The 12974-nt window shown below is 32.9% G+C and overlaps 1 protein-coding gene across 1 annotated transcript; it reads left to right on the forward strand.

Moving 5' to 3' along the window:
• Nucleotides 1–1143: 1143 nt before the first annotated feature.
• On the forward strand, nucleotides 1144–1767 carry LOC129918934 (proline, histidine and glycine-rich protein 1-like). The gene is made up of 2 exons (XM_055999702.1): nucleotides 1144–1556; nucleotides 1638–1767. The coding sequence occupies exons 1-2, from the start codon at nucleotides 1238–1240 to the stop codon at nucleotides 1673–1675; spliced, it is 357 nt and encodes a 118-aa protein (XP_055855677.1). The 5' UTR covers nucleotides 1144–1237; the 3' UTR covers nucleotides 1676–1767.
• Nucleotides 1768–12974: the final 11207 nt, after the last annotated feature.

Raw genomic sequence — 12974 nt, forward strand, 5'->3', positions numbered from 1 at the left:
GTTTTGCATTGTTTCAGTTTTTTAGTTGTAAGAGTTTAAAAAAAAATTGGTACGTGATTTCAAAACGCAATACAATTTTTGTTAATGGTTAATGAATTTTAAACTAATTGACGGTGAATTTTTGAATGAATATATTAATGTTAAATATTTATTCAACATTTTATGTCGTTGACACAGTTGGGGCACTTTTGAACAAGTATTGTGGGGCACTTTTGAACATGTTCAAAACCGCCCGAGTAGTTTGTATCAGACATTTTAAGGACACTTGAATGTGTTTTATTTAATAAATCGTAATGTTCTTATAAAAAAAAATAATGAAACTAGCATTTGTGAGCAAAATTAATGAAAAAATATGAAATATGATATAACTTTTGAACATAAGACCTAATATTGGTTTAAAATTAAAATTAAATATAAATAATATGCGAAAATAACCAGATATAATTTAAAATCGAAGTTCAATATCACGGCTTCATATAAGTAAACTTAACAGATCAATAAATCGAATTAATATCTTTCTAGCAGTTGCGAAAGCAAAAAGTGTTCAAAACTGCCCCACTCTCCCCTTAATGAAATAATATAGAGATTGAAGCAAATTATGCACACTCAATACAAAAAGCCATTGTTATTAATTGTTTAAATTAAATTTTGAAGATGGTTGATTAAATGTTTATTTCTTTATATGTTAATTAAATACATATCTAGGTAAATACGTTTTAATGATATATAAAAAAAAAAAAAGTTTAAAAAAACACGAATGATGTTTTTTTTAAACGACGCGTCGCAACGGCCGCTCGATGTCGTAATTTTTGTCAATTTTTTAAATAGTTTTTACTTTTTTTATTTTAAATTCTCGATAAAAAAAATATTGATTTGAAAAAAATTAAAGTCTTATTGAAAAATCCAAATAAAATGTAGGGAATCACCACAAATGCATTTCCTTTTCACAAACAAAACAATGAACAACATTCATTCTCATCCACATAGTGCATTTTGTTTGTTTTAAAAAGAAACCATGATTCATGATTTGAAAGCTTCAATTTTCCAACTAAACCAATGCGATAATAGAGAAGCGATACTTGAGATTGTGATTTCTGAATTGTGAGTCGCGGCGGATATTTGTTTAAATAGCAAGAATTTCATTGCATTTTCATTCAGTTTGGCATTGGCTTTTGAGCTTTGATATTCGAGAGGAGAAAAATTTTGTAAGGCAGTACTTAAAGAATTTTTATTTAAAATGGCACCACACGGACATTGCCTCGGACTTTGCGTTGGACCCTGCAGATGCGGTCCTCCACACCATGGACATGATCCATGTCCTCCGCATCACGGCCCACCACATCACGGCCCACCACATCACGGACCACCACATCACGGTCCTGGACACCATCATGATCACGGGCATCATCACGGTCCCGGACATCATGGTCCTGGTCACCATGGTCCCGGACATCCCAAGCCATGTACCCCAGTCCTTCCTTGCCCACCACCACACGGACCACCTCTTTGCCCACCACCACTCGGACCACCTCTTTGCCTACCACCACTCGGACCACCTCTTTGCCTACCACCACTCGGACCACCTCTTTGCCCACCACCACTCGGACCACCTCTTTGCCCACCACCAGACGGACCACCTCTTTGCCCACCACCATACGGACCTCCCTATTGTTAATTTAAAATTCCCAAATAAAGTAATTTGAGTTTTATACTAACATAGCTCCAAGAATTTTTGTAAAAAAAAGACAAAATCAATAAAAAATAAAATGCACGACTGGGTCGCACGAACTTGCTCTTAGAGTTCAAGTTGCTTAAATTTTTAAGACTTTTCATATAGAAACTTGGGAATTGTAGGTATATAAAAACAATAAAAAATAAAATTCATTTTTCAAAAAAATAAAACAATATATGAAATCAAATCACCCCACAAAACAAGTATGCAGTTTTATTTGATACATTAAGGTGCATTTTTAGAAAAAAAATTTTCAAAATCGTTAGAGCCGTTTTTTAAAAAACTAATTTTTTATAAATAATTTTTTGAAAAAAAAGTTTAAAAATAAAATTAGTATGCCATTTTGTAGAAATAACTAATCAACATCTAAAAACAAAATTTCAAAAAAATTAAATGTCCCATTTTCGAAAATTTGATTTTTCAAAAAAAAATTTTCAAAATTTTTTTAAAAATCCAAAAATTATTTTTTTCAAAATTTTATTTTTGGCTTATATTTAAATTATATAAATGCTTTTGTGTAAAAAATTTCGTTGAAATACAATAAGTAGTTTTGCAGAAAATCAGATTTGAAAAAAGCGGTCCTATGGCAGGTACCGTTAATAATGATTTTCAAAAAAAAAATTTTTCTTCAAAAGATAGCCCTTGTTCAAAAACTAACATTTGAATTTTTTTAACAAAATCGTTGGAGCCGTTTTCGTGAAATTAAATTTTTCCGAAATTTTTGTATGACAGGTACCGTTATTTTTGGTCTAAAAAAATTAATTCCAAAAACCCCTCTGGAGAGTCTCCAAAAACTTCTACATAGCAAGTTTGGAGTCAATCGGTCTATCCGTTTAGGCTCTAGTTCCTTATACAGACAGACAGACAGACTGACAGACTGACAGACTGACAGACTGACAGACTGACAGACTGACAGACTGACAGACTGACAGACTGACAGACTGACAGACTGACAGACTGACAGACTGACAGACTGACAGACTGACAGACTGACAGACTGACAGACTGACAGACTGACAGACTGACAGACTGACAGACTGACAGACTGACAGACTGACAGACTGACAGACTGACAGACTGACAGACTGACAGACTGACAGACTGACAGACTGACAGACTGACAGACTGACAGACTGACAGACTGACAGACTGACAGACTGACAGACTGACAGACTGACAGACTGACAGACTGACAGACTGACAGACTGACAGACTGACAGACTGACAGACTGACAGACTGACAGACTGACAGACTGACAGACTGACAGACTGACAGACTGACAGACTGACAGACTGACAGACTGACAGACTGACAGACTGACAGACTGACAGGACTTCGGGGACCCACTTTTTTGGCATTGTCTATCATCGTAATGTCATGGAAAAATGTTATCTCAACTTTTTTTTTTTGTACGAATGCATAACTTGATATATAGTACCTATATCGCAAGTAAAAAAATAAATAGCCTTAAGGCTGATAACGAAAAATTTGCTATTGTTTGTGTTTTTATTGTTGGATTGTTATAGGTCGTTTCAAATCAAAAGTCCTGACTCAGAGTTTATTTTCTCCCTTCCAATAAAATTCAGAACAAATAAACAAAAAACTCAATTTTATTTGCTCATTGCGACAAATCAACTCAAAAATAACAACAAATCATGCTTGTTTGAATGAAAGAAATGCTAGAGAAAAAAATAAGCAAATGAAAAATCTGAATTTGTTTATTTATGATTTCTATGGTGACGACTCCAAAATAATTGAAAAATAAAAATAAGATATTTACTGCCCAATTATACAAATTCAAAGTTGTGAATAGAATTTTAAGTTATGAATTGCTATCATATAAACTGGACATTTCTGGTACATATTCACCTAGTCCTATAATAATATCTTCGGCAAAGTTATCCCAACTGCCTTCAAATGATAAATATTTAAATAATTGTATGTTTTTTTGTATTGGAGTGATGCAAGCCCGGGAGACTTGCCTCTGCTTTCTTAGGCTAACCCAGTGAACCTCACAGACGGATAAATTAATTAAAATACGGATATCAAGAACTGTTCTTCATTATTTTATCGTAATTTTAGAAAAAGTTCAGCTGCCTCATAAATGCTTCCTTCCAGTAAGGGAATGAGTTTTTTTTATTTTTGCTCAATTTTCCATGGGACTTTTGATTTGAAACGACCTATATCGATTATCCAACTTCGATTTTTACTCAAAAAAAAAATATGGCAATACCTTAGAGATGATGAGCAATTAATTTTATGAGTTTGTTCAATTATACCTCCATATATCGCAATAGCAATTGCATTTTTTTTGGAATCCACATACAAAAATATATATGTAGAAATAAAAGATATGTAATTGCTATGCATTTCCCTCATTTTTTAATAAGTGAACAATTTTGTTGTTTTTCCGTCACATTTTAATGGTTATACTGGGTTCCTCTTCCTAACTTTTCTTATCTCCTAAAAAAAATAAAGTCAATCCATTAGCGAATATAAGATAGGTACCTACTTCTGTTCGAAAGAATTTTTATTTAATCATTGTCAATTCTGATTGAAATAGAGTGTTCTTATCAAAGTGCACTTTTTTAAACAGTGCAGTGTGTCAATTTTGTTTTTTAAGATATATAATAAAGTTTAAAAAAATATAAATTACGTAGTTATATAAAATTTGATTTTGAAATAACAAATACATTTTTATAAAGGTTTTTACATTTTTATTCAAATTCTCGTAGAAAAAAATGAAAATCTTTAGATCCAGTTTTTTTTTATAAATTGGTACTATGTCTAACATTAAAAAAACACACACAAAGTAAGTAAAAAAAAAAACATTGTTCCCTGTTTAAAAATTGATTAAAAAAATCAAGTTTTATTAAAAAATTCAAAAATTATTTTTCTGATTTGTTTTTATTTTTAACATTTAGGTTGCTACACGGTTTTTTACGTACAAAAAATCATTGAAATCGTCGTTTACAAGAAATCAAAACATTGATTCTATAATCAGCTTCCGTTAGTTAGGATTCAAAAAATATTTTTTTTTATTTCAAAAGTACGATGCTAATTTCCATACTGCACAAACAAAACCCAAAAAAACATACATGTCGTGACAAAATTAAACCCTGGTCCTCAAAAGATGGTTTATACCTTTTTTAAAAACAGTGTTTAATTCAGGCAAGAACCTAATCATTTTTTTTTTTCCTTTATTTCCTTTAAAGCCTTATCTCAAAAAAATTACCTCATAAGCCAACATATAGGTACCTATTCCAAATGAGAAAAAAATTTAACATTTGTTGGGTTCCATCCAGCGTCAAAATAAAAACCTACAAAAATAAGTGAATTTTTTTTTATTATTTTGAACTACTTTTTCCACTTAGGAACTTGATTCCCGAAAAACCTCTTAACATCGAACGTCCTTCAAAACGTTTCAAGCGATCGATTTAACACCAGGCACTTTTGTGTAGAACGTTTAAGCCCCAACAAGAACAAAAAAATGAATCTGAGATTCAAGAATCTGATTCTGGATTTTTATCAAGATTCACGCATATAAGCACACGCACTTTCACACACACTTCTCTGTTTGACATTTGTCTGAACATTTGTTGTTGTTTTATTTTTTTTATACGCACAGATTTCGCACACAATTACAAAACTAGATTTCATGTTCTATTTGCAGTGGAAAATCTGAGAATTTTACACAACAATCTCAAAAGTCAATAGAAAACGACATAATTTCATAATAATGACTTTTCAGTGAATTAGAAAATTTTGAAGAAGTACAAAAATGCTTTTATGTATACTTTTTTTTAACTTTGAACTCGAATATCTTTCCAATCAATTGTTAGATTATTGAAAAAAGTATACCTTTTTTGTAGAACAATCTGTTTTCTATAAGTAATGATGGAAGATGTGCGTATATGTTAATCATATAGTTTTTGGATCGCTGAATCCAGATTCGAAGTCAATTTTGCCCTATCACTTCAGGTTTCCGAGATATCCTCAAGAAAATGTCAAGACCAAAAAAACAAAAGCTCTTATCTGGGGGTGCGAATATGTTGGTCGTATGTTTTGTGGGTCGCTAAAACCGAATCCGAAGTCTATTTTGCCGTATCACGTCAGGTTTTTGAAATATCCTCAAAAAATGTCTATAGTCAAAAAAAAGTTCATATCTCAAAAAGCTGACGTGATATGGCAAAATAGACTTCGGATTTAGGCTTAGCGACCCAAAAACTATATGAAAAACTTAGTCGCAACCCCAGTTAAGAACTTTTGTTTTTTTTTTGTTTTGACATTTTTTTGAGGATATCTCAGAAATCTGAAGTGATAGGGCAAAATTGACTTCGAATCTGGATTCAGCGATCCAAAAACTATATGATTAACATATTCGCACATCCAGATCAGAGAAAACAAAATTTTTTTCGTGACATTTTTTGAGGTTATCGGTAAAACCTGACGTGATGTTCCGGATTCGGTTTCAGCGACCATAAAACTATATGAAAAACCTAGTCGCAAGCCCAGGTCAGAACTTTTATTTTTTTTTGTGTGGCTGTGTAATTATTTATTTACTTTTATTAAGGCAATGAAAATGCAAAATTGTAAGTTGACTTATGTAAGCTTTTCATTCAAGATTTTTGTTTACACTTAGTACAGTTAGTGAAATATTTTCAGTAAAAAAAAATTATTCAGGTTATATTGACAACAAAACTCAAAACTTCTTGTTTTTCTTATCTTTTGGAAAATTATGTTAATTGACAATACGCTACTTTTCAGTCAAGGCTGGTACTAAGTATTTTGAACCCGTATGGACGGTCAATCTCTTCAAAAATGGTCATATCGTTTATCGTATTTTGATAACATAAGGAGTTGAATAAATTTTTACACAAACAAAAAATACTGTTAAAAAGGTAGCGCCGCCGTCCGTCGTGAGCTCTGTCGCCCTTTGTAAACAAACCTTCTGTCAATTCCGGCTCTGACTAACCTCTCGGCTCGCACCACACACATTTTACAAAAAATGTATCTGCATATCTATCACCACCACCGCCGCGCACCGCCACTGGTGACATGATGTTGCTATCCAAATTCCAAACTCTGTCCGATTCCCAGATCTTATCGCTGATGGCTTGTGTATTTTATTTTTCAGTCAGTCTTCTCTCCGCCCAACTTAATTGAACCTTTTATCAGAGCGCCTGTATCTATGACTATTTTTATTTTTTTCGATGTTCGTTAAACTGAGACTTTTTAATGGGAAATATCTCGAATTGTGTCATAATTTGGAGAAATAATTCAAAAAATATTTCAGAATCATTTTCGAATCATCATCATCGTCGTCGTAGTATAGTTATCGTTATAATGGGCAATAAATGCAATTATGGAAAATTATGTCTCTCTGATTTCGATTAATATTATTTTTTTAAAAAAATATATATTTTTTTCCAGTTCAATGAGGGGTATTGAGGGAGTAATATTTTTTTTATTTTTATTTTTCGTCCCAAAATCGTTATGGTGATGAGGGGGAGGGGGTCCCTGACTTTATATGACTACTAGAGTGACCGCAAGAAATCAATTTTCGAAATTTAATCGGGGGAACCCCATAAAATGTTCCGCCTTTGCAGATTTTTAGATAGCCAAAATTTCAGCTCGATTGGATAACTCTAAATGGTGCCGACACTCGCTCAAAGTATCAAAAATCTCTGTTTTTTCACTGTTTTTCCAAGAAAATTAGCTCTAGCTCCCAAACAAATCGGGTTATTTTCACTTTTTATATATTAAATTAAAGGTAGTGTTGCTACACGTAATTCAGATGCTAAATTTGTTTAGTTTTACTAAAAAAGAAAAATTTTGTCATCAATTTAAATTTTCAGTACTTACCTCAAAAAGAGCTGAAGTGCAAACTCGATTTAAAATGAAACTTTTTTTTTAAACTGTTTTATTTAAAAAAAACGAAACATTTAACAGAATTCTAAGGCTGTGTGTGAATTGCGTTAAATAGTACACCGTGTAAAATTTTTGACACTATTGAGGTGAACAAAAAAATTTCAGCTGTACCTATGGCTTATTGTTTAATATTTTTCTCTGCCTCTTTTCTGCTATGAAAATCCTTTTTAATAAAAAAAAAAAAACAAAACCATTGTATATATATTTTTATAGTACTCTCATGAAGTAGAATTTTCTATTTTGCGTCGCCACCGCAGGGATCGCTAGTTTATTTTATGTTTGAACCTTATGCAGAAAATTGAAGTGCAGATCTACCAAAAGATGTCGTTAAAGTATTTTCATGGATTGATAGTACTATAGAAATATATATACAATGACAAAACCATCTGCAAAAAAAATTTAACTCAAATTTAGCCAAGTCCCAGAGCCCAATAAAATTTTAACAGCTGAAAATTTTTTTATTCACCTCAATAGTGTCAAAAATTTTACACTATGTTAACTATTTTACGCAATTCACACACGTCCTAAAAAACAAAAAAAAATAACATCGTGTTACATTTTTTATACATAATTAATGAAGTAATTACTAAAAAAATTTAATCAAGAGATTTACAAAGTAGTTTTGGAAGCATCAGGATACAAATTTTCGGTACTCACTGACTACTTGAAGTACATATTGTTTTTGTTCCTCATCTTTAGTTAAAAGGTTATTAAAATCGGTTATTAATTTGACTCCTCTTTCTGTCATGTCATTTACGACTTTAAGTGATTGCACTTTTTTAAAGCCATCTTTAAAATGCGGGTTTTCGGGCCAAAGATTTGGAGGTTCTTTGAGAAAACTTGTGTCTATTTTCAATCGGCTTAAAAAGTTCAATGTTTCTTTGTTCACAATATTTGTTAACCCTGCTGTGACAAATTGTTCATCTTCATGTGTCTGTAGCTTTGGATTTACTATTCTGTTGGTTTCCGTTTCACTGGTTTTCAAAATTATGTTGGCCGTTTCTAATTTTTCGCCATCTCGTAAAGTTAGGTTAAAGAACGCCAGACCTGCCAGCTCTGAACTCAAATACCATAAATGGTTTAAGAATTTAGCAAGAGCCTTCTCTGGAATATCTTTGTCTATCTTGCGGTATTCAATGTTATTACGCAAAAGATCAAGATCTTGTTTAGGAGCCAGATAAGCTCTTGGGGCATTAAACCAAGCAAAAGTTTTTCTTGTCGAATGTAAGTTTGATTTTGAAACTACAACGTCAATTGGATTTTGCCCTAGTGCTTCTATTGTAGCTATAATTATGTGAAAAGCATTTCTATCAGATGCCTTACATCGATCCAATAACATAGAAAGTTTCATTGTTAATAGCTCTTTCACCCCACGACTATACCTCATACTTTTGCTACCCGAGGGCCCAGAGATAGAGAAACATCCATTCTATCCCAATCCGCAGAATAAAACAGTTAAAAAAAAGTTTAATTTTAAATCGAGTTTGCACTTCAGCTCTTTTTGAGGTAAGTACTGAAAATTTAAATTGATGACAATATTTTTCGTTTTTAGTAAAACTAAACAAATTTATCATCTGAATTATGTGTAACAACACTACCTTTAATTTAATATATAAAAAGTGAAAATAACCCGATTTGTTTGGGAGCTAGAGCTAATTTTCTTGGAAAAACAGTGAAAAAACAGAGATTTTTGATACTTTGAGCGAGTGTCGGCACCATTTAGAGTTATCCAATCGAGCTGAAATTTTGGCTATCTAAAAATCTGCAAAGGCGGAACATTTTATGGGGTTCCCCCGAAAAAAATTCGACAAAAAATTTTTTCTATGGGAGTTGCGGTCACTCTAATGACTACTGACCGTATCGCATTGGATGGTTTTTTCGTTATTTTTTTTTTTTTTTGAAAAAATGAAGCTCAAAATTATTTATTACTCAATACGACCGAATGATAAGCAAAAAAAGTCGAACAAAAAAAGAAAATAAATAAACATTTATACTATACTCGTACACATTGGAAGAACGAAAGACAGAGATGGCAAGAGATATAGTTATCCTGTTGGAAGAGAGCCTTTTTGGTTTCTGGGCCAGTGACTTCATTAATAATGAAAATTTATAGCGACAATGGTTGTTAGGCAACTCGCTGAGTGTCTAGCACGGGGTCAAAGGGGGATTGTATCTCAATTTCCTAAGTGACCAGCTATGTTTTATTTAGGGGTCAGACTGTAGTCGGAATGTCTGTCGTGCTGTCGTCCTAGGACGATGCTGCCACCGGTATTGTGTACTGGCTATACTGACACCTCGGGAAAATTTATTATTTGGATCACGTTTCAGCAGTTGCTATCGCTTATATGTAGCATACATCGGCCAAAAATTTGTTTCAGCAACGGCCGTCTGATGAAAATATAACTAGTGACGGACAGTTAATGACACGATTAAAAATGGAAATTGAAGCTTTAAAGACAAAAAAAATTGTTGGCCCACAGCCGCACCACAGCCGCACCATTTCATTTTGTATGAAAGAATACAATGCAACGCCGCCGCCGTTTGGCGGAAAGTTTATCCGTACCTCCTTTGTATGAAAAAATTCGCTGCACGACCGTGGCACCTACGCTACGCCGCACCACGTCCGTGGCAGTGGTGCAGTTTAGAAATTTTTAAAATGTTGCGGACGTGGTGTAGTAGTTGAGAGATTTTTGATCATAGTGCGAACGTGATGCGGCGGTTTAGAAATTTTTAAAATGATGCGGCCGTGGTTTGACGGTGGTCCGGCGACTTAGAAATTTTTGATCGTGGTGCGGCGGTGGTGCGGCAGTATTCCATTTTTACTAAGGCAACAGCAAGCAAAGCCGCAGTCAATATTTATATTTTTACCGGACAGAAATATCTTAAATTAAGCCTCATACCTTTAACCTGAAGTAATGTTTTTTCTAGAAAATTTGATAATTTCTTTTGAACTCGGTTTTTTTCAAGCCAATTTTTAAAGGTAAGGAGATAAACTGTTTTACCCTGGAATGTTAAACACTTGACATAAAGATGCAAAGATTTTTGAATGCTAAGAGTAGCCTAAGGCCCACAAAATATCGTAATTCCTAGAGGCTCTTGTATGACAAATTTCAGCCCTGATGTACAACCGCACCTCAGGCCAGTATTCCATTTAGCAACAATTTTTTTGTTTCGCATAATATCCTTTAGGTGTTGTATTCTCTTGGAGTTTTTCCGATTTTTTTGTTGTTATACAAATTCTTTTTTTTTTTATGCACTCTTACCCCCCCAAAAAAATGCTACAGATGGGAAAGACGTGCTAAAAATATTGAATAAAATCGGCCCAAATGGAGGACGATTGGGAAAGTCCCTTAATCATTCGATGAGCCAGACAAGTGCGTTTGTTCGTGCGACAAATATCCTTTAGGTTTATATGTATAGAAGTACCCACACACACTTATACCAATGAAAAGAAAATTGGGAAATGGGAGATTCCAACATCACACACAAATTTAATTTTTATTTGCGGAGATGGATGAGATGCTCTTCAATTTTTGAAGTGTGGCACGCGACAACTCTTTTTAAGTGCAAGCAGACGAGTCTTATTCATTTTTATTCTTCTCCGAAAGGGGGTTGCATTTTCCAAATATAAATTTAATGCGCATTTGAAGAGAGTGATGTCAATAAAAAAAGGATTTAAGAACACAAGAAGATTGAAATTCTGAATTGAGATAAAAGTTGAAAAAAAAAAAAATAAAAATTGAAAGGTGTATGGATTGAGGATACGCAGAAATGAGATGAATTACGGTTTAAAAAAAAAAAAACATTAAATATTTAAAGTAGGATTTAAAGAGGTCCTTTAAGTACCTGAGTAATATAAAATAGGAAAGGGTTTGTGAATTGATTAATGGGTAGCAATGGTGATAACATTTTTTAATCATGTAGGTATCCTGAGGATTGAGGCAAATTTGTTGTAATACATCATTTTTTTTTTATTAAAAGGTATCACTTTGACTTCATTAATTATATGTGTATTTGGAACATTCAAAAACCTTTAAAAATTCAAGAATTTTAATAATGAGTTTAAATTTGTTTCAATATTTTAGCATTGTTTCTTGTTTGTCACTCCGATTTTGAAAAGCTATCTAGGTGCTCTAATTGTGACAATTTAGAGACTGTCCAAATGGCGGATTTAAAAAGTTGAGAGTTTTCAGGTTTCAGGTTTTAAACATTATTTTTTAATAAAATGTTCAAATAAACTCAAAAGAATTAAATTTTGCTCAAAAAAATAGGCCTATTTTGATAGCTTTTCTAAATTGATCATGAAATGAAAGAAAACATTTTTTTTAACAAATCAACCTTCATTTCTTTGTAGAGAATTAAATGAAGTTTTTATGTAAATGTATCCTTGAATTTTTTGTTAAGTGATTCATTGTTAAGTATTGATAGTCAAAATCGGTTTTTTTCTCGTGACCTAATACACAGAGAAAAATAGACCACATAAAATAGAACAAAATCAATAAGATTTTTCTATGGTTTTCATCCAAGAAGGGGAAACCTTATTAGAACAATCGGGGTTTCCTTATTGTTTTAAAATTTGCACTTTTGACCACGCGGGATCGAACTGAAGGCTTCAAATCATTAGTCGCACACAGGGGCGTACACTCCCTTGGGGCAAGCGGGGCAGTGCCCCGGGGCCCCCGACCGACCCCAGGGCCCCACTGGAGACAAAAAAAAAACTGTTAGCATAAATTGAGTTACGAAGTAACCAGGGAGACAAATTATATCATTCAGTGTAATGTATAATGCATTGGTAGCCACACAATATATGTATATTGATTTTAAAAAAAGTTACCCCAGGGGCCCCAAAAATAATAAACTGCTTTTTTAAAAGAAAAATTATAATTTTATCTAAGGGCCCCAAAAAATATTACTTGAAAAATCTTTGCCACCACCAATAATACATTAGGGGCCCCAAAAAAGCAAACAAATATTATTTGAGTATCTTCAAAAGTGGTTCAAAACAATCAAATGGAAAATTAAATATAAATTCAGGGGCCCCAACATAAATACATCAGGGCCCAAAATAAAAACATTACGTTATTGGTGGCATTCCGAATATTACTTCAGAGCAGAGGCCCCAATACCTATTAATTCTTGGCTCCAAAAAAATTATATTATATTTTAGGGGCCTCTAAGCACTTAATTGTGAGGCTCTAAAAATAATTTTTCAGGGGCCCCAAAATAAAAAAAAATATGTCTGATGATGGAAAATAAAATATGTATTTATTACTTCAGACCAGAGGCCCCAAGAACTATCAATTCTAAGCA

Source organism: Episyrphus balteatus, chromosome 4, assembly GCF_945859705.1.
Source record: "Episyrphus balteatus chromosome 4, idEpiBalt1.1, whole genome shotgun sequence".
Taxonomy (NCBI): domain Eukaryota; kingdom Metazoa; phylum Arthropoda; class Insecta; order Diptera; family Syrphidae; genus Episyrphus; species Episyrphus balteatus.